Source organism: Lodderomyces elongisporus, chromosome 4, assembly GCF_030384665.1.
Source record: "Lodderomyces elongisporus chromosome 4, complete sequence".
NCBI lineage: Eukaryota > Fungi > Ascomycota > Pichiomycetes > Serinales > Debaryomycetaceae > Lodderomyces > Lodderomyces elongisporus.
The window spans coordinates 1,177,401-1,205,173 of NC_083676.1; the positions used below are offsets into that span (position 1 = coordinate 1,177,401).

Here is a 27,773-nt window from a genome sequence, read left to right on the forward strand (position 1 = left end):
TTGCCAAGTGTATTCGCTCTATCGTTCTGTTCTCTTATTCATATCATCTTTATATACTTTATTACATCTACTAGTTTTTATTAAATTATTCATTTTAGAAAAAAAAAAACTCTTTGTCACTGTAGAACTAAAAAAAATATCAAAACAATACTATATAAAACTCACCAAAAACAGAAACAAGAAAAAAACAGCCGTTAAGAATAATAATCGAAATATACCAATCAACACTATAAAAACAGATATACAACGTCACATATAGCACTCTTTGAATCTTTTATTTAGCGCTCTTTCCTAAAAGTTCATTGACATCGGTAGTATTGATAACCACACCTTTTTCCGAACACTTGGCTTTGCTTTTCAATTCACTGCACAAACCATCGATGTCCAACTCTGTGTATCGTGGATGCGAAGTAATTCTGTCCCATATCTCACTACATTTCATTGTTTGTTGTGGTGCTGGCACAATATCGTTTTCCTCGTCATCTTCATCATCGTCATTATTGATGTTACTATTACCAACACTATTACCATTATAAGACTCTACACCTGGACCAGTGCGTGGCGTGGAGTCTTTACGTTCAGGAATAGAGTCCTTAATGAAATCGTTAAAGTTAAAGTTTGTATTGATGTCATTTTGTCCTCCAACCTTGTTGGTGAAATCATACATCGACTCTTCGGTAGTGAGAAAAGACATGGGGTCTATTTCTCTCTCTGATGTGGCTGTTTGATGTGGCTTAAATGAATCATCAAAGGCCAACGCAGCATCAAAGCTTGGTATATTGTTGTTGTTGTTGACAATGCTGTTGTTATAGTTGCCATCATTTGAGGTGTGAGGTGTGCCATTCATATCATTGAGGAAACTTAATGGATCATCGGTTGAGTATTTATTATCTAGAATGTTGAAATTGAATTCAGGGTCATCCAATCCTGATAAATTGTTGAAAAAAGCATCATTCATGTAGTTGTTCTTGGACTGATCGGGTGCGATTGAGGTGGTATTGTGTGGTGTATTGACATTGTGAGCACTATTAGTAGTGGATGAGGGTAACAAATACGACAACGGCGAATTATACTGCGAATGCATTGTAGAATTAACAGATTGTCCGGGAATAGAGCTTGTGGAAGGGTGCAGATGTTGTTGTTTTTGATATTGTTGTTGTTGTTGTTGTTGTTGTTGTTGTTGTTTAGGAATAGGATTTGCGCGTGTTCCGCATGCTTCGTTCAATTTGCTACAAAATGGGTCTATCTCTTCTTCAAACTTTTCGGCAAAGTTGATGTTTGGTCTATTTGAGCCTATGGATGAAGAATTGGAGTCCGGCGACACCAAGATATTGTCGTCCAACGGAGTGGTAGAGGTCGACGAGCCAGATACGAGATCGGGGCAAGTGTTATATGAAGAGTCGCTTGCTGGTTTTGTAGCATCTGCACGAGGTTGTTTCTGTTGCTTTTGATGTGTTTGATGGACCTGCAGCAGTTTTTCTTGTTGTTGCTTTAAATATTTTAGATTTTCCTTAGACCAAGGCAACCCAAAAGAGAAATTTGGTGACAGTGTTGAGATGGACGAATTGGAAGATGCTCTATCCAAGCCTGAGCTTCTTGAGCTGGCACTATTTGCTCTCCCACTACCCACATTCTGATCTTTAGCTTGTTGTTGCTGCTGCTGACTTGCAGCAGCTGCTGCTGCAGAGTACTCTTTGTTAGTATGTGGATGACTCAAGTGTCCGACAGTTGTGGGTAGATTTAAATCCAGGAAATCAGTGGTTCCTCTGTATTTTGCCAATTCATTCTTTAGTATATTGACTTGAGCTTGCAAGAAATCAGTTTCAGTGGTGGCTCTGACATTTTCATCCTCCAACATCTTAACCTTTTCCTCCAATTCTTGCATCTTGCGTTCCTTTCTCTCACGATAAGCTCTTTGTGCAGCTCTGTTTTGAGCTGTTCTCTTTGATTTGGGTTCTGTCTCAATTTGCTTCCTTCCAGGTTTGGTGTGCAATTTCTTAAGGTCGTTACCTGAGTCCAGGTCGGCATTGTCCACTGGTGGTGATACAATATCTGAGTAGTTCCGTTTAACGTCAGTCATTGTCCTTTTACCTTCTTTTTTTTAGTTCTTTATTTATTTATTTGTTTTTTTTTTTATTTGTTGATTTCTTCCTTGTTCAGTTCGTGCTGCTGATGGTAAAAATGGTTTTGTTGATGTGTAAATATGTACGTTAAATGTAAAAAAACACGATGGTGTTTTTTCTTTTCTTTTCTTTTCCTGTTCCTTTTTTTTGGTTAGGAAAAGAAAGTTGTGGTGGTTGGTGAAAGGAAGTGATTCTTTTATTTGACGAGTGCTGACTAATCTACTTCACACTCAAGAGGTGCTGTTCAGTTGAGTGAATTTATAAGGGTAATATCTTAGTGTGTGTGTGTGTGTGTGTGTGCTAGTTTGAATAATTAGCAAAGAAGCAAAAAAAAAATACGTTTTGTTCTTTGACTTGTCTTTGTTTTTATATTTGCTTGTATTAGATGAGTCTGTCTTGGGAGTTGAAGAAGCAAAGGAGTTGATTATTTAGTGATGGATATGGTATAAAAGAAATTGGGTACTTAAAAAACAAAGGGGGAAGGGGCGAGGACTATGTTTGTCTGTGTCAAGCTCTATAGAAATTTGGTGAGGGTTGGCTCTCGCTATATATATGATACACACAATTACACTAAATGTATTTTTCCCACTTTATAAATCTTTTTTTTTTTTTAAAAAAAATAAAATAAAATAAAAAAAATTTCTTTCCATTGCCTTCATATAGATCCTTCTATTATTTCTATTTAGAATTTTTATTTTTTATTTTTTAATTTAATCCTTTGCATCTTTACTATTCCTCTTGAGCTGCTAAAAGTATATATATATAGATGTGTGTATGTGTGTATGTGACACTCTGCTGTGTTCCATTCTGTCTTTGCCTCCACTCTCTTGCCATTTCCCATGTATCCGATATAAGTTTATTGTGCCAATTTCAATTGTTGTAGGTTCATCTATTTACAATGTACATAAGTATCAAAGTATGTTTGCAGTCATAACTCTCTTTATCTAACACATACTGAAAAGAAAAAAAAAAGCGGCAGAAAGGATTAGTAAGCAACTACCCCGTTTTTTTTTTTTTCTTGCTTTTTTTTTCTTTTTTCTTTTTGCAAAAAATACCTTTGAATCACGTGATATATCAACTTATGTGCCTTTACTTGTGTGTACTACAAAAGCTTTTATAGCCATCGATAACCTACCTCAAATACTGGAACAAAGACATTAAGCATTGACTGGTGACTCAGAGACTACTCAAAGAGTTACTACTTACTACCTTGTTCCTTGTCAATCCCCCTCCCCCTAAGAATCTTAACAAAAGAAAAAATAAAAATAAAAAAAGATTTTTCATTTTTCATTTTTTATTTCTTTTATTTTTCATTTTTTTTTTTTTTTTTTACTTGATCTATCTTTCTAAGTATATACATGTAACGATAGTCTACTTTCCTTTTTCGCTAGCAAAAGTGGCAGCAACAATCAATGGAAATACCAAGGTGACATCTGCATAAACCTTGACTGATCTAGCATCAGCCTTGATCTTACCCCAACTTATTGCTTCATCGGGTCTGGCACCCGCATCGGATCCGTCAAATTCCTGGCCCGTATTAATATACACCGCGTAATCGGCACCGTTCCTCATTAAACATGCGTTACAAATGTGGTGTTTTATCAAACCACCTCCCAATATGATCATCCCTGCTCTTGATGCCGACATCGCCATTGAGTTGATCTTTCTAATATCTGCAACAATGTCCAACCTCAACTGATGGGGCGAAGCTTTAAATGTATGGAAAAATAACATATCACCTATGGACCCATCGGTTAAACCAGGTGAAAAAATAGGAATTTGGTTCTTGTGTGCCCAATAAAGCACCGAAGTCTCATCATTAATCTCCTTACCCAAACGATCAATAATCTTGGACGGCGTGAGAATAGCACTAGAACCAGCATCAAGGACACCATCACCTTCCTTCTTTACTGCCTCTTGCTGCTCCTCAAGTAATCTATCAAATATAGGTACAATCCACTCTTCAAACTTACAATAGTTGTCATTAGGCACCAACAAGTTCCCAATCCTATTCATTCCCTGATCTCTCAATCCCTTCCCTGGTAATGTGAAATCGCCCATATACGTAGGGGCCAAGCACTTGATTAAATCTTCTTCAACTGCACCTGCAGTAGCCACAATACCACTCACCATCTTATGCTGCACAAGAAATCTTAAAGTATCTCTTAATCCACTAGAAATCAAGTTTGAAGTATACCCTAAAAACACCGTAGTCTTTTGTCTTCCTTCATCGTCAAATTCTCCAACTTGTTCATGTTCTGGTAATTCACTCTTGTGCTTACCTCTCCAACTCCTCATCTCATCTATTATATTACATGCTTGCGCAAGAGAGCTGGCTTGGAAACCCATTCGACTCATCGATGAGATCAAGTCTTTTGCAGTCATGTTATATGCAGAGTCCTTCAGGTAGTCAATACCAGAAACTTCAACAAAATCATCTGGCACAGGCACTGATTGTTTCAACACGGCATCGGAAGCCAAGTTTGGAAGTTTACCGGAATCACTCATTGATTATATAGTATGGCACTAGCAGGGTAAATGGAAAAAACTATAGGGAAAAAAAACGTATTTATGCCTCTTGTTTTCTTTTGTTTCGGATGTTATTCCATCTTGCTTCTCACTTTATATATTTTTTTTAAATTATTTTAATATTTTTTTTTTCTTTGAAAAAAAAAAACTAAAAGAAGAAAAGAAAAGAAAAGTGGTTTCACTGACTAAATCTCGTGGTTTAAGTTCCAAGGATTTGTAAAGAGGAATTTTGGATTCTTCAGAGGATGTCCTAATTAAAAGTCATAAAGATAAAGATAAAGATAATAATAATAATAATAAATTAAGAAAAAACAACAACAACAAAGAAACAAACAATAAAGACAAACAAATATACATGGCAACTGAGTTGAAAATGGATACCCAATATCTAACTTCAAATTTTCAATATCTCATGATGTAATGTAATGTAGTATAATGTAAATTAGAATCCACTTACCATGCCTTCTCAACAGTTCTTTTTTTTTTTTTTTTAATTTTTTGCCCTTTCTAGCAGTGTAAGATTCTGGAAATGAAACTGACTCGATAAGTGGAATGCACCAACGACTTTAGTATTTTGATCCAAAATTTTTAAGCGAACTATAGTATATCTTTTTTACCAACCATAGCAAGTTGCAAATCTTTTAGTTATTATTCCTTTTCTGTTCATTATTTCCCTTCGTTTTCCTAAAAATTTAATACTTTTCAGTTTAACCAAGAAAAAAAAAATGATATGTCAACTTCTCTTACAAATCCAAGTCAACAAAAACAAACATTAAATCAATAAATGACTCAAGAGCAATGTTTAAATTTACAAACATTTTCTTCAATTTTTCTTTTAGGAATCACAAACTGTGAAAATTTCAGTAGAAGTAGAATAAAAACGAACAAGAAAAATAGAGAACAAAAAATAAAATACAGAATACGGAAAGCAGTTAGCAGAAAACTCAATCAAATTCATTTTCCAGTACATTTTCCAGTGCATTTTCCAGTACATTTTCTGATGCATGTTCTAATTCACATTCAACATTGATATTACTCAAATAATTATCTATACCCTCTCACTCACTTCAGGAGTCCAACTCTGACATTTTGGTTTAGCAGTGTTATAAGTAACGTATGCACCTGCCGTGTTTGTATAGTTAGGTTTGTGTTTAGCTGGCAATGGGTATGCTCTATGCACTTTTTGATCTTCGGGTAACGCATTTGGAGGTGTATTTGTACCGTAACCCAACCAGTAATGCCAACCTGGCTCAACTTGTGACATATCTGGGTGCCAACTATTATATTCGACCCAACGAGTTCTCATGTGTATTTCTTCTGGTGCATCTGTCTCGTAGAATTTGTTACCAAAATCATCCTCACCAACAAGCCAACCGGATTTCAAATCATTATGAAATTGCAATTGCCATGCAGCACGCTTGATGCCCGATTTATAAGCATTCTTGACAAATCTACCTATTGATGTTGACATTTTAATCTGCTATTGTTGTATCGCTTCGGGGATGATGGATGGGGGGGGTGGTGGTATGTACTAAGCGGTTGAAGTAAAAGAAAATTAGTATCGAGAAATGAATGGGTAATCACAGTTGCGTTTCATTCACTTGGTGTAAAGAAATGAAATGAAAAGCGAGAATGAGAATGAGAGAGAGAATGAGAGAGAGAGAGAGAGAGAGAGTGTGTGTGTGTGCATGTGTGCATGTGTATACACACATATATATGTTTGGGTGTGCGTTTGTATGGGAGAGAGAAGGGGGGGGGGGGGGGGAGAAAGAAAAAAGAATTCATAAGATATTTTCAATTATGTCTGATTGGTTGCGCACATTACAAAACTGGAAACCGCCGCACACATATTAGTCAAACCCCAACCAAAGAGGAAACATTTTATTATTATTATTATTATTATTATTATTATTATTATTATCGACAACTGTATAAACAAATTGGGAGTAGAGGTTGAAGAAGCAAATGTTAGAAGGAACAAAGTCAAAAAAGAAAGAAAAGACAAAGCTCATTTCTCCATAAAGTTATAGACATTTCAATGTAATCTTTTGTATTTTCTCTTGCTCTCTAGAAAAAAAAAAACTAGCTACTCATTCTTGGTGACAGTTTTCATGGACAAAAAATATGCGTGCTTGCCCCTTTCAACCACCAATCTATACTGCTTGGGAATTTCCAACAAATCATCATTGTGCTCAGATATTATCTTGCCTAGAGAGCTAACCTCCAGGCTCATTTCATTTCCTGCCTCCGCGAGTCTCTCATACCATTCCTTTATTTTACTTTGCTTAATAAAATCCACATCACCATTTCGACTCACGTAATTCAATATACTCTTGACCCCCTTTTCCACCTCATGTAAAGCCAGTTTGATTTCCGTTAAAAGTTTCAAGCATTGGGTCAAGTTCACTCGGTTATTTGCATCAGGTCTAGTTGCAATAAGCTCGTGTTGATATTGTGCATAACTGGGAAATTCTGGAACGCCTATCGACGACCATGGTTTCATACGTAGATAATAAAGATGTTCCATGGAGCTCATATTTTTAGTAGGTCCCCTAGAGAAATCAATGAGTCGCAACTTAGCAAGCACTGCGCAAAATTTACTATAGCATGTGACTAGCTTATCCATGCACGTATAATGGTCAACCATGTAATCTTGGTATTTGATAGTGTGAAGCAAGCGAGGAATGGTGACATCAACACCATAGTTGTGTTGCGTTTTCAAAGCATCCTTTTTAGGACCATTTTTCAATTTTTTAATCTTCTTGGGCATATTAATTTCAATCTCATCAATCTTGGCCAATACAATTTTCCTCAATGGAGTCTTGATATGGTTGATCAAATGGTTCAATAACGTATCTGCATAAAGATAAACCATATATATCTCAAAAGGTTTGTAAAGCTCTAGGTCAATACCATTCAACAAAAGGTCAAGCATCATTTGTACTTTTTGGAAATATATAAACATGGTAACACTAAGTGATGGGATTCCAGCTTCCAATGGATCATAGATCTGAAAGCTGTCATATAATTGTCGCTCGAAAGTTTGCCAAGATACTTGTAAAGTATCCCATATCACTAATCCCTTTGATACTAATTGTTGCGACCGGCCAGGATTGGCGCCATATATGCAAAGATTATGGTAAATGGCACCTTCAAGATCCTGCATCACCTGCAGATGCCTCTCTAGAATCTCTCTTTTCATCGAGTCTTTCAATTGCGCTACACGAGTATTGAGGTTGTGTAACATTATAGTATTATCGCCAATCACATTTTCAACAATATCGGTAGTGAGTTTAGTCAAATCTGTTGAGGACGAACCAAATATAGATTTGTCATCGCGGATAAAGTATTGCTGAAACAATGCTCTAGTGAAAACAGAAAAGTCGGTGCTAGGGTATCGAATATTGTAATGCAAATAGTCCTGTAGCTGGCTAATGGACTTGATCTCACTGACCTGAGTTACAAGTTGAAAACTTGCTCTAAAAATTTCACTGATATGGTCAAGTGAATGAGAAATATTTATTTTTGCAACGTCAACTGGTATATTAGGATTATCAAGATCGGCTTGTATAAAACGTGAAAATGCGCCTTTTGGTATTGTTTCCTCATCATATTGAAAAGCACGCACTCTTTCAAGGTGCATCTCCACATCTTTGCAAAAACTAAACAGGCGACACAATTCCTCGTTCCCTTTCAATGATGCATCCTTATCCATAAATGGTACCAGCAGAGATAAAACACACTCTTCAAATCGATTTAAGCTCTGCACTATCTTCAACTGACTGATTAAAATGCCCCCATTCTCTACAATATCGTTACCCAAGATCCATTCAATCGTGGTATCGATCTCCTCGATAATCAGCAAAGGGCTCACATCCAGTAAAAAGTCCAAATCCATTGCCCTTGTCATGATATCTTCTTCATCGTAGAGGAATTTGCGTGAGATATCGAGCATAAAGCCAATGAACTTACACAATGCTCTAACAAATGTCTTGAGAATCTTGTGAACAGCCCAGTACTTGAAGTTCTTTTGATAAACTTGCTCCCCGATTCGTGAGTCTCGGAATGCACAGCCAGTTTTCAAATTATGGAATCGAGATTGAGAGTGGTTCACCAACAATGTTTGCACATAACGGCAACTCAATACGGATACGGGAAGACTATTATTTTCTAACCAATTTACCAATTGACACAACAAATGCGTTTGTACATTGATTATCGAGTCTACTTCTTGAGGTGCAGCGCAATCAAATTTGATATCGTATGTGTTGAGGTAAATAATTCCTGTATCTAGCTTAGTGTTTAAAACCTCCAATGCACGAGTACCTTCGAGAAGTTCAAATAATGGAGACTTTATCACTTTGTTATTTTTGATTTGCGCTAGCGAAGCATATACATCATCTGTTATGTCAACTAATTCTGTGTCCCGATCATTGAGACTTAAACTATCTATTATCTGGTTAGTATATTTGTTAAATAAAGAGGAATAGTCCTTAGTCCTTTCGCTACACTTATTCGCCCTTTCTAATTGGCCTTTTCTAAATCCTGTTTTTGTTTCTTTTTCTTTTTATTTTTATTTTTTTTCTCTAATTCAATTCATTTACACCGCTAGTTGTCTTTTATTTTGATTCTGTAATTAGAAAATAATGGAAAAAATGGCAAAGGTTTCGCGATGAAAGTACGTACTTATGTGAGGATATGACATGTATTTACAGCAATAAAGTCTTTAGTTCATTAATGGTGTTTCTTATGGGATCTTTCAAATCTTTTATAAACGCAATTGAAAAAAAAAAGGAAGAAAAAAAAATTCAAATAAAATACAACATAGAATTAAAGACAGAAAAAAGAAAAAAAGAAAAAAGAAAAAGGATCGCGTGCAAACACTTATCAAAAACACACCTGCAATCAGTATCTCTTTTATTTTTCTTCGTATACAACTGATGTCCTTGAATCAAATATAGTTTCCTTCGAATTGTATCCATCCTAGAAAAAGTTTATTGAGCAAAGCATATTTGTTTTGAAAGCCACAATAATGTAGCTAATAATTTTGCAAATTGCAGGGTTGGCTTATTTGTTTTCATTATGTAGTTTATTTATCATCAATTGATGATTTCTTTGGCCTTTGAGTAAGAATCTTTGGTAGGAAATATTTGTGACATAATTCGAGTAGTTGTACCTTTTCTCATTTGTTCCTTTTACGTGGTTGTATTCTATGAGAAATCGATTTATCTGTGAGTCCTCATTGATTTACAAAATCAAATACACTTGGGACAGAATATATGAGTTTTAAGCAATCTATATTGTAAAACCAAAAACCAAAAACCAAAAAGAAATAAAAAAAGAGAAAGCTATCGAGAGAAAGTAAATAATTTTAAAGGTAAGATTATACCAATTGGAGAAAACAGATGCTAATAACCTCCATGGCTGGCTTCATCAAGATTAATGTCGGTTTCAAAGTGCGGAATTATGATTCCAAAATAGGAAATATACTCGAAAGCTTATCAAGGTTTAATTATTCATTCTGCTGCGTTTATTTTTTTTTCAACACTTTTTTGTTGTATTCAGGGTGGTAGTGGTAATGGTTGTAATCATGAGGGTGAAGATGGTAACAGTTTCAAGGGCTGGTACTTTTGCGTAGAGTTTGGCAAGAATTCTTGTGCCATAATAGCCTCGTGTTGGCCATGCAAATTGACTCCTGCTATCTTTATCGTGACCCACAACTTGTCTTCTTTGTGTGAGGCTCCTCCACACTTTTTTTTTCTTTTTCTTTTCCTTTTTTTGTTTTTTTTATTCAAAAAAAAAAAAATAGTAATATTCCCTTGATTAAATTTGCCTATTTTTGTGTGTGGGTGTGTATATGTGTGTGTGTATGTCAAAGTTGACGCTTTTTATTGGGGATATTTCGTGCCGTTCGATAATCAGTGTACTATTTAAATACCTCTAACTTTTCATTTTCAATTATTTTGCCAACAGTCCTAGTATTTACTACAAATAGGAAACATAACTAGTGCATACGCCTAAAAAAAAAAACCAATTGAAAAGAGAAAAAAATTAAACAAGATCGTAAATGTCAACCGTTAATATTGACGATATTTTAAAGGGAATCTCAGATTCATTGAGCAAGCTTCAGGAACAACAAGCACGTCAAAAAGAACTCAGTTTGGCTGCCAAAGATTCCCCAAATAATATCTCCTGTGATTTAGCATCTGTCAATTCCCAATCAAAGTATACTTCAGAGTACTACGAAGCAATTGCCAAGGATTACATAGAATTCACGTATAAAAATCCAACAATTTACCACGTTGTCAACCATTTTGCCTCGCAATTAGAAAATAACGGCTTCAAGTACAAGTCCGAAAAGGATTCATGGTTGGATATCAAACCCGGAAAGTACTACACCACAAGAAATGGCTCATCGCTTGCAGCTTTTGTAGTTGGTAAGGACTGGTCGCCAGAAAAGGGTGTCGGAGCCATTGGTTCTCATATCGATGCGCTCACCACTGTTTTGAAACCAAATTCCACCAAGGAGAAAGTTGACGGATATGAATTGCTCGGGGTAGCACCATATGCAGGTACTTTGGGAAACATCTGGTGGGATAGAGATTTAGGAATTGGTGGCAGGTTATTGGTGAAAGACTCCAAAGGTAAAATCACTCAAAAGTTAGTTGACTCGTCACCCAGTCCTATTGCTCACATCCCAAGCTTAGCACCTCACTTTGGCTTACCAGCAAATGACTTGAACAAAGAGACCAAAGCAGTTCCTGTGGTTGGATTTTCAAGTAAAACACAAAAAGAAGATGAACCAACAGAGGCTGAGAAAAATGCTCCATTATTCGGTAAGCATTCTTTGAAACTATTACGCTACATTGCAAAGCTAGCAAATGTCAAAGTAGAATCCATTTCTCAGTGGGACTTGCAATTGTATGATGTCCAAAAGGGGACTTTTGGTGGGCTTGACAAGGAGTTTGTTTTTGCTCCTAGAGTCGATGATAGGGTTTGTTCCTACGCCGCTTTGAATGCCATTATTGATGCAAGCAACGAAAATTTGCTCAAAAGCGATTCCTTGACTGTTGTTGGCTTATATGACAACGAAGAAGTGGGAAGCTTGACAAGAGCTGGCGCTAAGGGCGGGATCTTGGAGCTTGTTGTCGAAAGAGTGTTGGCATCAGAGTATTTCAATCCAAATCAATCTGGTATACAAGATGCTTTAAGAGTCACATATGCAAACTCTATTATCTTATCAGCTGATGTCAACCATTTGTTTAATCCAAATTTCAACGAAGTTTATTTGGAACACCACAAACCCGTTCCAAATACCGGTATTACTATTTCTTTGGATCCTAATGGCCATATGGCAACTGACTCTATCGGTTTGTCTTTGTTGGAGGATTTAGCTAAGCAGAACGATGACAAAGTCCAGTACTTCCAGATTAGAAATGACAGTAGATCTGGTGGCACTATTGGGCCATCTATCTCAACCCAAACTGGCGCAAGAACGATTGACGTTGGAATTCCACAGTTGTCAATGCATTCAATCAGAGCTACTCTTGGATCGAAAGATATTGGGTTGGGAATCAAGTTCTTCACCGGATTTTTCAACAACTGGAGAAAGACATACGATAATTATGTGGATTTGTAGAAAAATGTTTAGCATAAAACCAAATCTAACAATTGAAAAAAAAAAAAACAAAAAAAAAAAAGGAAGATGATCAAAAGAAATAAAAACATAGAGTGAATTAAGTAGCATATGAATAAAAGTTAAACATGTAATGTTTTTAATAAAGACAATTATTAATTCTAAAATGAAAGCTATAGATTACAACATAGTATCAATAATCAGGCGGAAGTAATTTCAATCGAGTTTTATTTTTCGTGTAGTTCATGTTTGATCTTCGTTTCATTTTCACCTCTTACCCATTGTCATACTCCTTTTCATTTTGGAAAACTGGCAAAGTATGCACGTCATAGTAGTGAACTTGCGGCAGAAACAATAGAATGAAGAGGAAAAATAACAATAATAATAATAATAATAATGATGATGATGATGATGATGATGATGTATGTTTTTATTTTAAAAAAGAGAGAGGAGAACAAATACAAAAAGTAAGAAAAATAAAATTAGAAAAATAAAAAATAAAAATATAAAAAAAAAACCAGAAAGACAGAAAGACAAAAAAAATCAGTTTGGAAACTCACGACCAACATCTTTTGTAATTTGTATTCATAAGTCATCATCACGACATTTTCCAAATCGAACACGCTACAATAGCGTTGCCAGTAGCAATTAATATTTAAAAAAGAATACTCAACAAAATATAAGAGGAACAATTACAATTACCAGTCAAGAAATAATCTCAAGATGGGTATGTCAAATCATTCCATTGCTCTAATTGTCTTCATTGCCAATAAGTCAATTTATAGATTTATTGATTTGTTGATTTATCTATTATCTTTTGTTTTTTTTCTTTAAGTTTTAGCTCCTTTGGTAGTGTGATCCACCCCGAATGAGACGTGAAATGAAAGCACATTGTTACTAACTACAAAGATAGCACCCCCAAAGAAGATGAGTTTGCAAGAATTCTTCCAGGACGAATGTATGTATATGATCGAGTACAATCCTCATCAAATAATGCAGAGTACTAACAATCCTATTTTTTTCTTTCGTTTTAGCATTTGGTGGATCCTGGGCAGATACTGAAGTCGATATGGCATCGATTTCAGTTCCTATTGAAAAACCGTACGGTTATAATGACGGGTATTCTCGAAGCCCCGGACTAGGTGGGGCTGGAAATGTAGGACTTGGAGGAGGGGCTTTTCAAGGCGGTATTGGTCCTCCATATATAGTGAAGTTACTCAACCTTCCGGTCACAGCAAACGATGCATTTGTACAGGACTTATTTCAGAGCCGGTTTACGCCGTTTGTTAAATTCAAGATATTAACAGACCCTTCATCCAACATTTTGGAAACACATATTATCAAACAAGTGGCATTTGTCGAGCTCGAGTCCGCACAGGATGCACAAAAAGCATTGAAATGGCACGATTTGTATTACAAAGGAACAAGAAGAGTCATTGTTGAAGTTGCGGATTTCAATGACTTTCGTCATTGCATTCAATTTAACCAGGAACATGCCGATGAGATTCATCGTATTCAACAGGAATTTTTATTGCAGAAGCAGCAACTGAGGCAACCAAGACATATGGCTTTATTGGATGAGCTTGACAAAAGAGGACCGAGAGCTGGGTTTTCCGCGGTTCATGGCCACGGATATCAACAACACCAACACCAACACCAACACCAACACCAACACCAACACCAACACCAATACCCGTCATCTCATAATCAACCACCAGCTCATTATAATCAACACCAATATCCACTACGAGACATTGGTGGGCCACGTTCTCCGGAAAGAACTTACAATAGTTCCCACCATCTGCAAAACCAGTCTTTTGACACTCAATTTCCAGCCCACAAACCCGGGCTTGCACAACCTACTTTAAGCCAATTGCACGACAAAACGCAACTAAACTCTCACACGTCTACTGAAGCTCACAAATCAAAACCCAATCCATTTGGTGCAGCAAAACCTGTGGATACAGTAACAAAACAAATTGAGATTGAAAAAAAACTAATTAATTTAAATAAAACCACTGTTCAAACATTGGGTGATGATTCCGATATTGACGTCGAGAGCACCATTAAACAATTTCACGAGAGCGCTTTACATCCAAGAAGGGAGAGTTTCAACAGAAGAATGTCAAATGAACGCAGACACTCTGTTTCAATATTAAGAAGACAGTCGCAAGAATCAGCGCCAGCAACTAATCAACACCAAAATCATTCACAAACTGCGCAGTCAAACAATGGTGGTGAAAAGCAGTCTGAAACTACTGCGAAATATACAGCAGCACCCTCACCAAGAAACGAATTCATAGCCAATGGTACGGGCAAGTCATTAGCGCAATTACTTAGCGAACAATCAGATCTTGTTACGAAGTCTTCGGGCAAAAGTACTCCAAATAATATCACTCCAAAACCTGCGACGGCCAAGCCGGTAATTTTAAAGAAGAAATCGGTCTTGTCCCCACAACCTCAAAAACTTGAAATTAATTCTCAAGAAGGAAACATCACGACACAAAAAATAGCGGAGGCAGGAAAAGAATCGGTGTCGCTGCAGAAAGAGAAACAATCATTCACGAACGTAGATGGTGGAAATGACAATAGTAGTTCTCTAGCGGAAATAGGTGATGCGAGACTGTCAACATTGCGAAAGCAGGAAGACTTTAGCAAGCCGCAAAAGCAAGAAGGACCAAGCTGGAGGTTGAGGCAATCGGGCACTCAAGGTCAAGAAAAACAGGAACAAGAGGAACAGTCGAAAGAATTAGAGAGAACACAGACTTTATCACTTGCTGAACCCGCTAGTGATAAGGGCCAAGTATATCATTCAAGAAAACCATTGAGAGCATCAAAATCTAAACGTGGCGATGATGATAGACCAAATTTTAAGAATTTAGATTTTTTGGTACAAAAATCCACGCAAAGAAAAAACGCATCTACACCATTTCACACTACGAAGGAGTCAAACTTACAATCAAATAACTCATCATATGATACAAAAGGTTCATCGTCATTTGAGAAGCAACAACCTACAATTGCAGGACATGCTCTGCAACAGCCTTTTGAAGATGATTTTAATTTACCCATGCAGGATGTCGACACCGGTTCCGTAAGCAACGAAGAGCACATACCTAGAAAATTTCGTTCCTACCAGCAGCAACTGGATCAAAGCCAAAGACAAACTCAACTGGCCTCAGCCACTCCTGCAATTTCTTCGACGTCCTTCTCAACACTGGGAGATACAGTTCCTAACACAAGAGCAGTTTCTGCTGAAGTAACCCTTTCTAATGTAGACAATCTTGCAGCTAATCCAAAATCTAGTCCCACTCACACTGAAGTATCAACCGTCGATAGAACCATTAACACTAATGGCGAGCAAGAACATAAAGCAGGTGAAGTTGATGGAAATTTTCCAAAAACGAATGCAGATTCAGAGGAAAAAGAGCACCTCGAGTATGCAAATGGTGTCCCGCGATCTCCCTATAGAGGGCGAGGCAGAGGGTCTGGTCGAAGTCGTGGACCTGGACGTGGGCGTGGACGTGGTAGCGGCATTGTATTTGATGACAACATCCATAGTAATACAACAGGACGCGGTGGTTTTGTAAGACGTGGTAGTGATGATCAAGGTGCAAGCACTATTAGCGGTGAAGAAAGCAGAGAGGTTGAAAGAAGTAACGAAGAAACTTGGAGCAGAGGAAGAGGAAGTGGCAGAGGAGGGAGAGGATGGAGAGGAGGAAGGGGAAGGGGAAGGGGAAGGACAGGTGCGAGAGGGCGTGGTAGAGGCCATGGAGGCATGGGTAGTGAAGGACCAGTAACTGAACTCAGTACCGATGCTGGCTCAAGATGATGGCGCTAACACGGGATGCATTACAAATTATAATAATTGTTGATCGTTTCAGATACTTGAATATACTTGAGAAATTTTTGATGAAAGTTTTTAAGTATAATCTGTTTTTAAGTATAATCTTTTAATATGGTCTATAAGTGAATAATTTATTTGAAAAGTTTTTTTTTTTTTGAGCCTTTTTTTAAATCAAGTTAATCTATAATCTGTTTATGTAGTTACAAAAATGTTCTGTTTATTGACAATTAACAGTTATTTGTCTTTACAAGCAATAAATCAACAAAGACTAAATGAAAAAGAAGGAAAGAATCAAGAATTAAGGAAAAGATTGTTTAACATCAAACAACAAGAATCAAAAATTTAAATTTATTAAAAAAACCAAAAAAAAAAAATAAGGAAAAGAATGATGAAAAAAAGATCAAAACAAAGATATTTTATTGAAGTTGATAGTCTTGAAGATTGTTGTGTAATGATTATTTAATATGCAATCGTCTCTCAATTCTTTTCGGAGTTTTACTGATTGTTCTTAAATTATTCCTGAGTCTTTCAATGAATTTTCCATAATTGTCTCCTTCACAGCAGCCATGACTAATTTGATGTTGGAAGTATCAGTAGCCTGCGTTACGTGAGGATATATATTCAATCCGGATCGATTGACTTGGTTAAACCTCCACAAGATGTATTTTGCTGCTTTGTTGATATTATTTCCTCCTGTATAATCTGGGAAATGGGCTTCAAGCGGTGAATATTGCAACTTCTCTGCAAATACATCGATTTTATTCAAAAATAGAACTATGCTAGTCCTAGCAAACCATCTGGAGTTGACTACAGAGTCAAACAATGCAAGAGACTCTTCTAAGCGATTCTGGTTGTTTTCCTCAAGCAAAACCTGATCGTACTCGCTTAGTGCAACACAGAAAATGATTAATGTAACATTGTCAAAACAGTGAATCCACTTTTTACGTTCAGACCGTTGTCCTCCAACATCAAACAAATGAATGTTTAAACCGTTGCCCATATCAAAGTTGAAATCAAATATACCGGAGGTCTTTTTACGCGTATGCAATATATCTGTTGTTGACGGTATATAGTCTGGTTGTACAATACGATGCAAATTTGTGAGAAAATATTCGGTAGAATCAATGAGGTAAAATTGTCCTTGTTTGTGTATCATGAATTCCTTGACTTCAGGATGGTTGTAGATCGCTTCTATTTTGCTTGCTATTTCGGCGTCGAATGTAGTATCGTTAGTTCCGTCTAAAATAATTTCATAATTTAAAACTTCCTGGAGTGCATCATAATCTAGCACGTGCATGTGAGGTTGTACTGCCGTAGTATTTTCAATGTTATTGTTAATCTTATTGGATATAGTAGTTGTGCCATTGCTAGCTCCGGTCATAGCTGCTGCGTCTGCATGACCATTCCCCACTTCGCCATTGGCTACGCCGTTGACGTCATCAATTTTTGCGTTTGGTTTAATCAATTCCGGTTGTAATTCAATGATTGCATTGATAACGTTTTTGATGCAATCCATGATGTTTTTGTATACAAAGGGCTTATATTCGTATAATTCTTCGACAGAGAATCCCTCCTGGTGCAAGATTTTCATTTGCTTAACCACAGTTGATTTACCACTTTCGCCCGAGCCCAAAAGTAAGATTTTAACTTCCTTTAGAGTATTCAGTCTCGCGGCAATGTCTACGGGGTTTTGGTTGGTGGATGATCTGGATCCATTGAGTGTAGAGGTGACAGTTGCGTCATTGCTCTTTTTTGATTGATTTATTTTTGGAGTAGATACTTGTTGTTCTTGTACATATTGTTGTTGCTGTTGTTGTTGTTGTTGTTGCTGTTGCTGTTGAAGATGTCGATCGTTACCATTTGCTGTAGTAGTTGATAAGGGATCACCAGTCGATAATGTAGACCCATTAGAGTGATCTACATCTGAACCTGACCCAATTGCCTCATGTTTGGGTGCTATATGATTCAGATTTTCGGGTTGACTCAATTGTTGAGGAGAAGTTTGTTGATTTTGCTGTTGTTGTTGTTGTTGTAATGCCAGTCTCTGCTCCTGTCGTTTCAGCTGGGTCGTTTGTTGAGAATGTGGTGTATTCTTTTCTGAGGCATCCTTAGATGAACATAAACCCATTTTTATCCTTTTCTATATTGATTGCTAAATTTTGGTGCTGTTGATGCAAAAAAATATATATATTGGATTGAGGAAGTTGTAGTTTAGATAAAAACGTAGATGGATTGAAATGGATGTTGCAGATAGTTGGGTAAGAATTTCAATAGATTTATGATGTAGTGTTCCTGATATGTATTGAACTTAGCACTTGAAATGTTTAGTAGCTTTGAAAATTATATATATATATATATATATGTATTTATGTATATATATATATATGAAGAAGATTCGGTGTAGCTTTTTAGGTAATGCTGCTATTGATTAATAGTTGTGTTTGTAGTAGTTCCTTGTGCCTGGCAATAACTGTATCAGCAATAGTTGGAAGTAGATGTTTTGAGGATGGTTTGGGAATATTGTTTGTCAATTTAGTGCGGCATTAAAGGAAGGTTTGTTTACGCCCTACTTCCCATTTATATTTTTTTTTTTACATATATAATTTTTTATTTTTTTATTTTTTTTTTTTTTGGTATTGGAATATACTACACAGAGTCACTGCTGCCAGTAGTACTATTGCCGCTTGCCGCTTGGAATTCACCCCCTCCCGTTTTTTCCCCATCTCTCCGACAGTTTTTATTTGTTCCAGCGTTCCTCTCTTGCCTCCCTCCCCTTCCCCCCATCCCCCCCCCTTGTCTTTGTCACTCTCTCTCCCGCTCTCTATCTTCCTTCCACCTCCCTCTCTCTCTTTTCCTGGTTGTACATCACTGAGCAACTTGCTGCTTTTCTCCATCACTTTTTCCTTTGCATTTGGAGTATCAGAGATTTTATTTCGTGATAGAACTTCCTCCAGCAGATCAAAATTGTGAGAACTAGCAAAATGCAAGTAAAGAAAAAGAAGAACGAGTCAGGCTATTGAGTCTCTTTGTTGTACCCCCATCCCCTTCCATTAGCCTTTACTTTCGATTCATTTTGTTGTATCTTACCTCTACTAAAGCAACTTGAGAGAGGATAGCCTACGAACCATCTTGCCAAAAGCAAAGTGTAGCCAATTGTGTACTTGCCAAGTAATCACGCGCCTTCTCTACAATGTCACTTGAGTTATAGCTCGTCTTCCTCTTAGCCCCCACCACCCCCCCTCCCTTTCTCAATTTATATTTTTTTACGTAATGCATTCGTAAGACAATCATTGGCTATGCTTATATCTTTCCTTTTTTTTTTGCCTTTGCAATTTATTAATCTTCAAAAATTCAAGCTAGACGAATTGCAAAATTCAACTGGAATCACCACAAGAAAGAAAAAGAAAAAAAAAACCTCAATTTTTTACCATCGTATAAATCCTAATATCTTTACTACTAGTATTTGGATGCTAATGTGGTTGTAATTGTTAACCTATAAAGTTGTATGCATTACAATTATACATTATCTTCACGAGTCTACTATACCGGCAAGTTTAAACAAAAAAACCCAATAAGCAACAAAAATACCGCTAGGACTATTAGCTTAGTTATTTTTCAATTTACAAACCCCAAAGTTCATTTAAATCCTGTCCCCGTTCATCATGGGTCATACAAAGATTTCTACAAAAGATTGATAAAAGTAATTTTTTTTATAAAGGAAAAATATACAAAACTGCTCATGACCTACAAAGTCGGTTCGACTATTGCCTAGTAGCCACATCTGTACCATTTTCAAAATACACATCTAGTACAAAATACTACCAGATATCATCTTGCTCCACTTCCATCTGTCTCTTTTAATTATCAAGATTTACAAATTTCACTATTGTCATATCGCCAAGATTCCAAAAACCCCAAAACCCTTAGTATCGATAGCAATTGAATGCTATTTCCATCCTATCTTACCAAAATCTACTAAATTCCTTCTTGTCGGTTTCTGAAGGTTCTTTTAAACCCTTTGCAACAGTATAATGTAAACTATTATATTATTCTTTTAGAGGAGCAAACAAAACAAAACAAAAAAAAAAGAGATTTGTTTATTATATATAAAACCTTCTTTTCGTTGCAACCAAAGTCTTTTCATTTTCTACTTCGTAGCAAGAATATTAAAATATAGTTGCCCCAACCTGATCGAGTTCAAACTAAAAAAAAAAATTTGAATTTAAAACCAAAGAATAAGACTCCAATGACATACGTTTTCAATTACTTCCTGCAAAAAAGAAAAGAAAAAAATATAATTTAAAATAAAAAAGAGAAAGACATTTATTAACACTATATTTTACTCGAATAAACACCTGTGCTAGACATATCTGGTGAAGTCTTTTCTGACAAATTTGCACCCAAAGATAGACCATTACCAGCATTACTATGCTCTACTTCCGCGCCTTCTTCTCCTGCTCTTACGACTCCAACTAGTCCTTCTCCTCCTCCTCCTCGTGCTACTTCTCCTCCTCTATCTTTACTTTTTTCATCACCGCCATTATTCAATCTTTTCTTACTGGCAGCCAACTCGGCATCCTCCTCGTCCTTTATCCTCTTCCTTTCCTCTCTTCTTCTCTTTTTAGTCTCAAATTCATGCCATTCTCCCTTGAGCTCTTTCAAAAACGTCAACGGCTCTGGTTGTGGATCCTTTATGAAATATGCATCTTGTAAAGCCTCTTCTGCAGTAGGTCTGCTTTTTGGGTTTAGGCTAAGCAACTTTTCAGCAAGAAAAAAGGCGTCATGCGTCATTATCTCAGCATACTTTTGTTGAAATTTGGGGGCAACATTAATCTTTGGCTTAAGCATTTCAAACCATGGTAGTTGATCTACTTGAGGCCATTGCTCATAAGTTGGTGTGCCCATGATATTATAAATTTTGGCAAGCTGGCTGATTTCATCCATACCTCTAAACACCGCCATCTTTGAATAAAGCTCAACAAGTAAACATCCGACACCCCAGATATCCACTTCGCGTCCATAATCAGTGGCACCCAAAAGTAACTCTGGTGGGCGATACCATATTGTAATCACCCTATTGGTAAAGTCAGCCTTTTCTCCCTCAGCCAATATTTTCATTGTACGTGCTAGGCCAAAATCAGCTATTTTCAAGTTGCCTTCAGAGTCAAGCAAAATATTCGAACCTTTGATATCTCGATGAATAATTCTCATTTTATGTAAATAGTCCAAACCCTCCATCAACTGCTTAAATAAAAATTTGCGGTAGCCCTCCTCCAAATTCAAATCTGGGTGGGTCAATAATCCAGTTAGATCATGATCCAAGTAATCAAAAATCATATAAATCTGATTATGATCAACCATCATCTCTAATAAACCAACAATATTCCGATGCTCAAAACTTTGCAAAAGCTTTATTTCTCTAATTGCTGTAATGGGAAACCCTTCTCGCTCCTGCTCTAACCTCAATCTCTTTAATGCAACATACTCTCCAGTTGTTGAATTTTTGGCCTTGTATACTTTCCCATACGTACCTTCTCCCACTTGCTGGACTCTCTCGTATGGTGGTAATCCCTTCTTTATCGCCTTGATGCAATAAATTTGGTTGACAGAGAGTCGTGTTGCAATTGGCGCGGAAGTAGTACGGGAGATAGATGGCGACTGAACAAACGAACTATGTTGGTCTGTATGATCTCCATGTCTAGGTCCTTTAGGTACAGATATATACTTTTTATTATCTCTATAACCTGGTCCAACTGCTGGACCGGATTCAAGTACACGTCGTCCAACACGGCTTTCTTTACTTCTTCGTCCTCGACGCTCCGCCGTTGTTCCTGCTGCTCCCACTCTTATTCCCAGGCCAGCTCCTTTGCCTCGTGGCCCACCACCACCACCACCACCACCACCTCTTCTTTTTCCTCTGTCTCCGTCCCTTTCTCTTTCTCTCCCCTCTCTATCTCCATCCTTGTCTTTGGATGTCATGGATTTAGGCCCTTGTGGTGATTTACGAGGACGATTTGGTTCATTTATGTTTCGTCTCTTATGGGAATTAGATGCACTTGATGGTCCCGATGGTAAAGGACGTTTGGAACCAGAGCTGTAGCTAGATGTTTGACTGTTGTTGCTTTTACTATGCGATGAGTTACGTGACTGTGAATTCATAGAATCATCACGGTCTTGTTGGTGCGGTGGTGGACCTCTTGATGGCTGAGAGTGTTGTTGTTGTTGTTGTTGCTGTTGTTGTTGACGTGACGATGACGATGATGGTGGTGGCGGTGGCGGTGGTGAAGTCGGAAAATTCTGGTGCAATTGTTGCCTCCGTGGCCCTGATGGTGGTGGTCTAGATGCTGGACCCAGGGGTGGTGGTCTGCTCGTGCCTCTATTTAATTCTCTATTTGACCCTCTACTTGACCCTCTACTTGGTTCCTTTCTGTATTCGTCTCTTGATGGTTGCCCTCGTGATTTTGACGGTACATAACTAGATCTTTCATGGTCTCTGTTATAAGAGTCCAGCTTTGTGGGAACATAAGAGGATGATGATGATGATGATGATGACGAGTGATTCGCTTGGAAATCTCGCGATGAAGTAGAGGACAGCTTAGGCCCTTTTGGTCTCGATCTATCTGACATGGTAAAAGATCCCGTGATTGTTACTTAATATAGTATATCAAAAGAAAATAAGAGAACAACAATCCTATCCGTGTTGTTTGGTTCAAGCGCAACACCCTATAGCTTTGTTGTGTCTGTCTCAAGTACTTACTTATTCAGGGCAAATGCTTTCCAGTTTGAACCTCCACCAGTTCCCATTGAAAATCTTCCACACCGCAGACTGCTCACATGTGCTACCAAGTGTAGCTTTGTTGTCACTATTGTCTGTCCAGCCATGTTAAAATTTCTAAAATCCCAAAAGTCTTATTCGAGCACATACCACCACAAAATCTAACAACACGAAGAAGAACCCATGGAAGCATTTGTGGACATGTAAGAACAAGTATCAAACTATTAACTCTTTTTTTTGTCCAATATATCTAGTGGTGTGCATAGGTAAAGATGACCATTAAGGAGCGAGAGCAAAAGATAAGAGCTAGAACAAGAAAAGAAAAAATGGCTATAACACCATCAAACACCAAATGCAACAATTTAATAGCACAGCAGCTCCAAGGAAAATATATGCAACCCAATTTCCAATATTTCTCATCGCAATGACCATGTCCAAACATTAACGTAACTGAATCTCTAGTTTTCTAGTTAGTAATATGAATAAGAGATATTCAAATCCAAGAATGAAAAAAAAAAAAAGAAAAAGGAAAAAAGAAAAAAGAAAGGAGATAAATAAATAATGAAAGGAAAAAATTGAAGGAAAAAAATGTAATGTAATGAAAAGTGAAATAAGTTTTGAACTGATCCGATCTTTTTGCGTTCTAAACTTTGAGTTGATGCTGTTGTCTGAATAACGATTCAATTCACTTTTTTCCAAACAAAATTGGAGAAATGCTCCATCGATTTTATTCGTGCAGTGAAGGGCTAATGACACGAATGAAATTTAACATTGCAAATAATCAATCCATGTAACCATTTGATGTTTTGTTTAGCTCAGTTTTACCTTTTGCCTTTTGCCTTTTGCAAATTAAGACAACTAAAATATTGTTGACGACTATATTGAAAGAAATTTGCACCTCTTATGTCGTTAAGTATTCTCTTTGTTTCATATCATATTCAAAAAAAGGGAAAAGAAAATAAAAAAGTGACAATTGCTGAAACGGTTCATATAAGTTGTCGCAAAAGGACAAGAATCTTATTCCATTGCAAACATTATTGGGATTCAACTTTATTCTTTTTCATGCTTGATTGAAATTCCCAAACTCATTTGTTATATTTCATCCTTGGAGCTCAACTACATTCACAATTTAAATCGACACTGTCATTCTCCGTTAGGAATTTTAAGCTCTTTAAATCTCGCTACATCAACTTTGGCGTGTCCCGAGGCTCAATTCCCTCCATATATACACGCACCCAGCCATATACAACAATTCATAAATGGTCTCCTTATCATTTTACCCCATACCATCAATCAATTACACCCAATCAATCATCCACTCAGCATAAGCGCCACAAGATTGTGCACTAAGATATTTTTTGAGCACTGATTATTAATTATTCTGGAGTTGTCTAGTGAATACACCTAGTGAGCCTACCCATTGCCGTATTAAAAGCTTACTTGAGAATAATTTACTAGTTCGTTGAAAAAGAACCATACATTATCGCCACATCCACACACATACCACCTGAAATAATGATCGGAAGAGTAGCGCACATTGGTGTTGATCTTGTTCTCATTAGTGCATTTTTTGCCGGCTTGAAAAGATCAACTGGTGTTCAACCCAACTTGGACTTGATTGAAAATAAGGATGTAAGGACATATGCAGGAAAATTTTTGAACTTTGGAGATTCAGTTTTGGACAGTTCTGCTGCGTTTTTAGGGAGCAGCGGATACTTTACTAGGAAATGAGTTCAAAAATCTTGAAGTAACAAATCTAAATTGAGAATTTTGATTTTTTTTGTTCTTTTGTCTTCGGTCTTGTTTTAATGTTTTGTCCTATGATTTTCAATATTCTAAGCCAAATTGGTTATAGGTCTCTTTTCCATTTTTTTAAAAAAAAATAATAAAAAAAAAACAACAACAACAACAAGAGTTTTTAGAAATGTACATAGAGTTGATATGGTAATAAAGTTGCATTAAATAAAATTGTTAATCAATCACTAAATAAAATATGATCAAAAAATACCTCTTTTTGTTTCCAATTGGGATCATTATTGGACATCCTCTCAATTCATTTCCTACTCAACCGTGACCGATTTGGCCAAATTACGTGGGAAATCAACATCAATACCTCTATTCACAGCCAACCAATAACTGATTAATTGTACAGGAATCACATTCAATAATCCTTGCAAGCAATCCACGGTTTGTGGAACTTCCAATGTGGTATGAACTTTATCGTTTGAAACGATGGCATCACCTTCATTACAAATGACTATAGGTCTACCATCTCTAGCAGTAACTTGCTCAATAGCAGACATTGTCTTGGGGAACAATGAGTCCCTTGTTGCAAATGCAATGATTGGTAATTTATCATCAACCAAGGCCAATACACCGTGCTTCAACTCACCAGCAAGCACACCTTCAGAGTGCATGTACGAGATTTCCTTAATTTTCAATGCACCTTCCAAAGCAGTGGCAAACTGGTACCCTCTTCCTAGTAAGAGCAACGATTTCTGGTCATTGAGGTTATCGTTACACAACTGTTTAATTTTTGATTCCAAGTTGAGCACTTGCTTGATTTGTTCAGGAATCTTTTGCAATCCCTCAATAATTTCTTCGTGTCTTTTTGCTTTGGAGATGGAGTCATTGGAAAGCGAAAGAGCAACCATGACAAGCGCAATGTACTGCGAAGTGTAGGCTTTAGTAGAGGCAACACCAATTTCTGGACCAGCATTGATGTGAACACCACAATGTGTTTGTCTAGACATGGACGAGCCAACGGAGTTAACAATACCCACGGTTAACGCGCCTCTTTCCAAACAGTATTGCAACGCGAGTATCGAGTCGGCGGTCTCACCAGATTGAGAGACAAACACACAGGTATCGTCTCTAAAAACTGGAGATTTTCTGTCCAAAAAGTCACTTGCCAACTCAACACTTACTGGGATCTCGGTCAATTCTTCAAAAATGGATCTGGTAGCCAAACATGAATGGTACGATGTACCACAAGCAATCATAATGATTCTTCTACACCTCCTAATAGTTGGTAAAAATGCTTTCAAGCCACCCAATGTCACAGTGTGGTTTTCAAAATCAATTCTTCCTCTCATGGTATTAAAAGTGGAGTCTGGTTGTTCAAAAATTTCCTTTTGCATGAAATGCTTGTATGGACCTTTCATAATCTCATTCAATTCCATCTCCAAAGTTTGGATTGGCCTAACTGTAGATTCACCTGCACTCTTGGTTGAAGCTCTGTGAATGTGAAGCTCACCATCGTAAATGTGTGCAATGTCGTCGTCTTCCAAGAACAAAACTTTCTTGGTATGTTGGACAACGGAGGCTGGGTCAGAACTCAAAAAGAATTCAACTGGCATTGGCAAATCATCCTCGGAAAGGAATGCTCTTGATTGTGATGTTCTCAAATCACCAGGAACAACTGGGATGAAACCCAAGTCTGGGACGCCACTAGCACCAGCAGCGCCTGCACCATTGGATAATGAAAGGTTGCCGCCATTTGATTGTTGCTGCTGTTGTTGTTGTTGTTGTTGTTGGTGCTGTTGCTGCTGTTGTTGTTGGGCTGCTGCTGCTGCATTGGATTCAAACTCAACATCGACAAAGTCAACTTTCAACTTCTTTTCAGTTTTGACACCAACCAATAATGGTGAACCTTTTCTGGTACCACACACTTCACCTGGAAAGTGGTATGATTTTACCAATAAACCATATGAGCCTTCCAATTCGTGCAAAACTTGTTTTGTCAATTCATTAAAGTCTGGAGAGACTCCCGCTTTCAAGTTCAAGTCGTAAAAGTGTTTAAACAATTTAGCGATACATTCAGTATCGGTTTCACTTTCAAACTGGTGACCTTTAGACAAGAGATATTTTCTCAATGCGGCATAATTTGTGATGATACCGTTATGGACAACGATGAATTCAGCTCTTGAGGCATCAGATCTGTGTGGGTGACAGTTTTCGACTTTAGGTTGACCGTGAGTAGCCCATCTAGTGTGGGCAATACCCACGTGATTGTCAAATACAGCCGATCTGTCAATTTTGTCGTCAATGATTTTTTGTTTCAAAACCTTAACCTTACCTGGGGTTTTGACGATAATGCTGTTCATGTATTCCTCGTCGCCATCTCTAACAAGGTGACCATCAACAGCCAAACCTGCTGAATCGTACCCCCTGTACTCCAATCGTTGCAAACCTTCGATAAGGTTATCGATGATTTCGCCTCTTGATTTGTCCACCAAAAAGTTTATGTATCCAAAAATACCACTAAATATTTGTTAGTCTTTGATTCTGATATTTATTTATAAATATATACATATATGTATATATATATATACATATTTGAAAACGAGGGGCAAAAAGTGAAATAGCATGAATGGTAGATGGAAAGCAATCAACACATGTGAAAAAGAAAGAAAAGGAAGAAAGGGACAAAAAAAAGTGGATGGATGAAGAGAGCTAGGTAGGGCAAGTGGAATGGTAAAGGGTCGAGGATGTGATTAAAGGGACATGACGAGGTCATAACATTGTCCTACCAGTTTGCAGTTGTTCACTTTTGAATGAGAAAAATATATAAAAAAAAAATTTTGTTCAATTACATACCACATAGTTTCTATTTTTCAATTCTTATTTATTGTGATTGTTTTGCTCTACTTGTTCGAAGGAAAAGAAAAGAACAGGTTTATGGAAAGGAAAGTGAATGAAAGGGAAAAAGATTGTAGATGTGATTCGATTGAAGATTGAAATAAGTTGGTGGAAGGAAAGAAAGTAAGGAAAAAAAAAAGTTGAAGTGAAAGTGAAAGTGAAAGTGAAAAGAAGAAAGAATCAGCGTGTCTAAGTCTTTGTGTCTGTGTGTCTGTTTTTTTG

The 27,773-nt window shown here is 37.0% G+C and overlaps 10 protein-coding genes across 10 annotated transcripts; 3 read left to right on the forward strand and 7 right to left on the reverse strand. All coding sequences in view use genetic code 12, as the record gives it.

Moving 5' to 3' along the window:
* Positions 1-274: 274 nt before the first annotated feature.
* On the reverse strand, positions 275-2,080 carry YAP1 (DNA-binding transcription factor yap1; the record flags this gene model as incomplete). The annotated part of the gene is made up of 1 exon (XM_001526137.2): positions 275-2,080. The coding sequence occupies one exon, from the start codon at positions 2,078-2,080 to the stop codon at positions 275-277; it is 1,806 nt and encodes a 601-aa protein (XP_001526187.2).
* Positions 2,081-3,494: 1,414 nt separating this feature from the next.
* DYS1 (Deoxyhypusine synthase) lies at positions 3,495-4,631 on the reverse strand (the record flags this gene model as incomplete). Its single annotated transcript, XM_001526138.1, has 1 exon — positions 3,495-4,631. One exon carries the CDS (start codon positions 4,629-4,631, stop codon positions 3,495-3,497), a length of 1,137 nt encoding a protein of 378 aa, XP_001526188.2.
* A 1,069-nt stretch (positions 4,632-5,700) lies between these two features.
* NUO17 (NADH:ubiquinone oxidoreductase, B17.2 subunit) lies at positions 5,701-6,123 on the reverse strand (the record flags this gene model as incomplete). Its single annotated transcript, XM_001526139.1, has 1 exon — positions 5,701-6,123. The coding sequence occupies one exon, from the start codon at positions 6,121-6,123 to the stop codon at positions 5,701-5,703; it is 423 nt and encodes a 140-aa protein (XP_001526189.1).
* Positions 6,124-6,738: 615 nt separating this feature from the next.
* Positions 6,739-9,357, reverse strand: MAK10 (N-alpha-acetyltransferase, non-catalitic subunit; the record flags this gene model as incomplete). Its single annotated transcript, XM_001526140.2, has 2 exons — positions 6,739-9,101; positions 9,339-9,357. 2 exons carry the CDS (start codon positions 9,355-9,357, stop codon positions 6,739-6,741), a joined length of 2,382 nt encoding a protein of 793 aa, XP_001526190.2.
* Positions 9,358-10,719: 1,362 nt separating this feature from the next.
* APE1 (metalloaminopeptidase ape1) lies at positions 10,720-12,291 on the forward strand (the record flags this gene model as incomplete). Its single annotated transcript, XM_001526141.1, has 1 exon — positions 10,720-12,291. One exon carries the CDS (start codon positions 10,720-10,722, stop codon positions 12,289-12,291), a length of 1,572 nt encoding a protein of 523 aa, XP_001526191.1.
* Positions 12,292-13,011: 720 nt separating this feature from the next.
* On the forward strand, positions 13,012-16,120 carry PSP2 (polymerase suppressor; the record flags this gene model as incomplete). Its single annotated transcript, XM_001526142.2, has 2 exons — positions 13,012-13,015; positions 13,323-16,120. The coding sequence occupies 2 exons, from the start codon at positions 13,012-13,014 to the stop codon at positions 16,118-16,120; spliced, it is 2,802 nt and encodes a 933-aa protein (XP_001526192.2).
* Positions 16,121-16,643: 523 nt separating this feature from the next.
* GPA2 (Guanine nucleotide-binding protein alpha-2 subunit) lies at positions 16,644-18,263 on the reverse strand (the record flags this gene model as incomplete). Its single annotated transcript, XM_001526143.1, has 1 exon — positions 16,644-18,263. The coding sequence occupies one exon, from the start codon at positions 18,261-18,263 to the stop codon at positions 16,644-16,646; it is 1,620 nt and encodes a 539-aa protein (XP_001526193.2).
* A 2,204-nt stretch (positions 18,264-20,467) lies between these two features.
* Positions 20,468-22,762, reverse strand: LSK1 (serine/threonine protein kinase, CMGC, CDC2/CDK sub; the record flags this gene model as incomplete). Its single annotated transcript, XM_001526144.1, has 1 exon — positions 20,468-22,762. One exon carries the CDS (start codon positions 22,760-22,762, stop codon positions 20,468-20,470), a length of 2,295 nt encoding a protein of 764 aa, XP_001526194.2.
* Positions 22,763-24,425: 1,663 nt separating this feature from the next.
* PVL30_003596 (uncharacterized protein) lies at positions 24,426-24,641 on the forward strand (the record flags this gene model as incomplete). Its single annotated transcript, XM_061119493.1, has 1 exon — positions 24,426-24,641. One exon carries the CDS (start codon positions 24,426-24,428, stop codon positions 24,639-24,641), a length of 216 nt encoding a protein of 71 aa, XP_060975476.1.
* Positions 24,642-24,970: 329 nt separating this feature from the next.
* Positions 24,971-27,514, reverse strand: GFA1 (glutamine--fructose-6-phosphate transaminase (isomerizing); the record flags this gene model as incomplete). The annotated part of the gene is made up of 2 exons (XM_001526145.2): positions 24,971-27,173; positions 27,510-27,514. 2 exons carry the CDS (start codon positions 27,512-27,514, stop codon positions 24,971-24,973), a joined length of 2,208 nt encoding a protein of 735 aa, XP_001526195.2.
* Between the last annotated feature and the right edge of the window lie 259 nt (positions 27,515-27,773).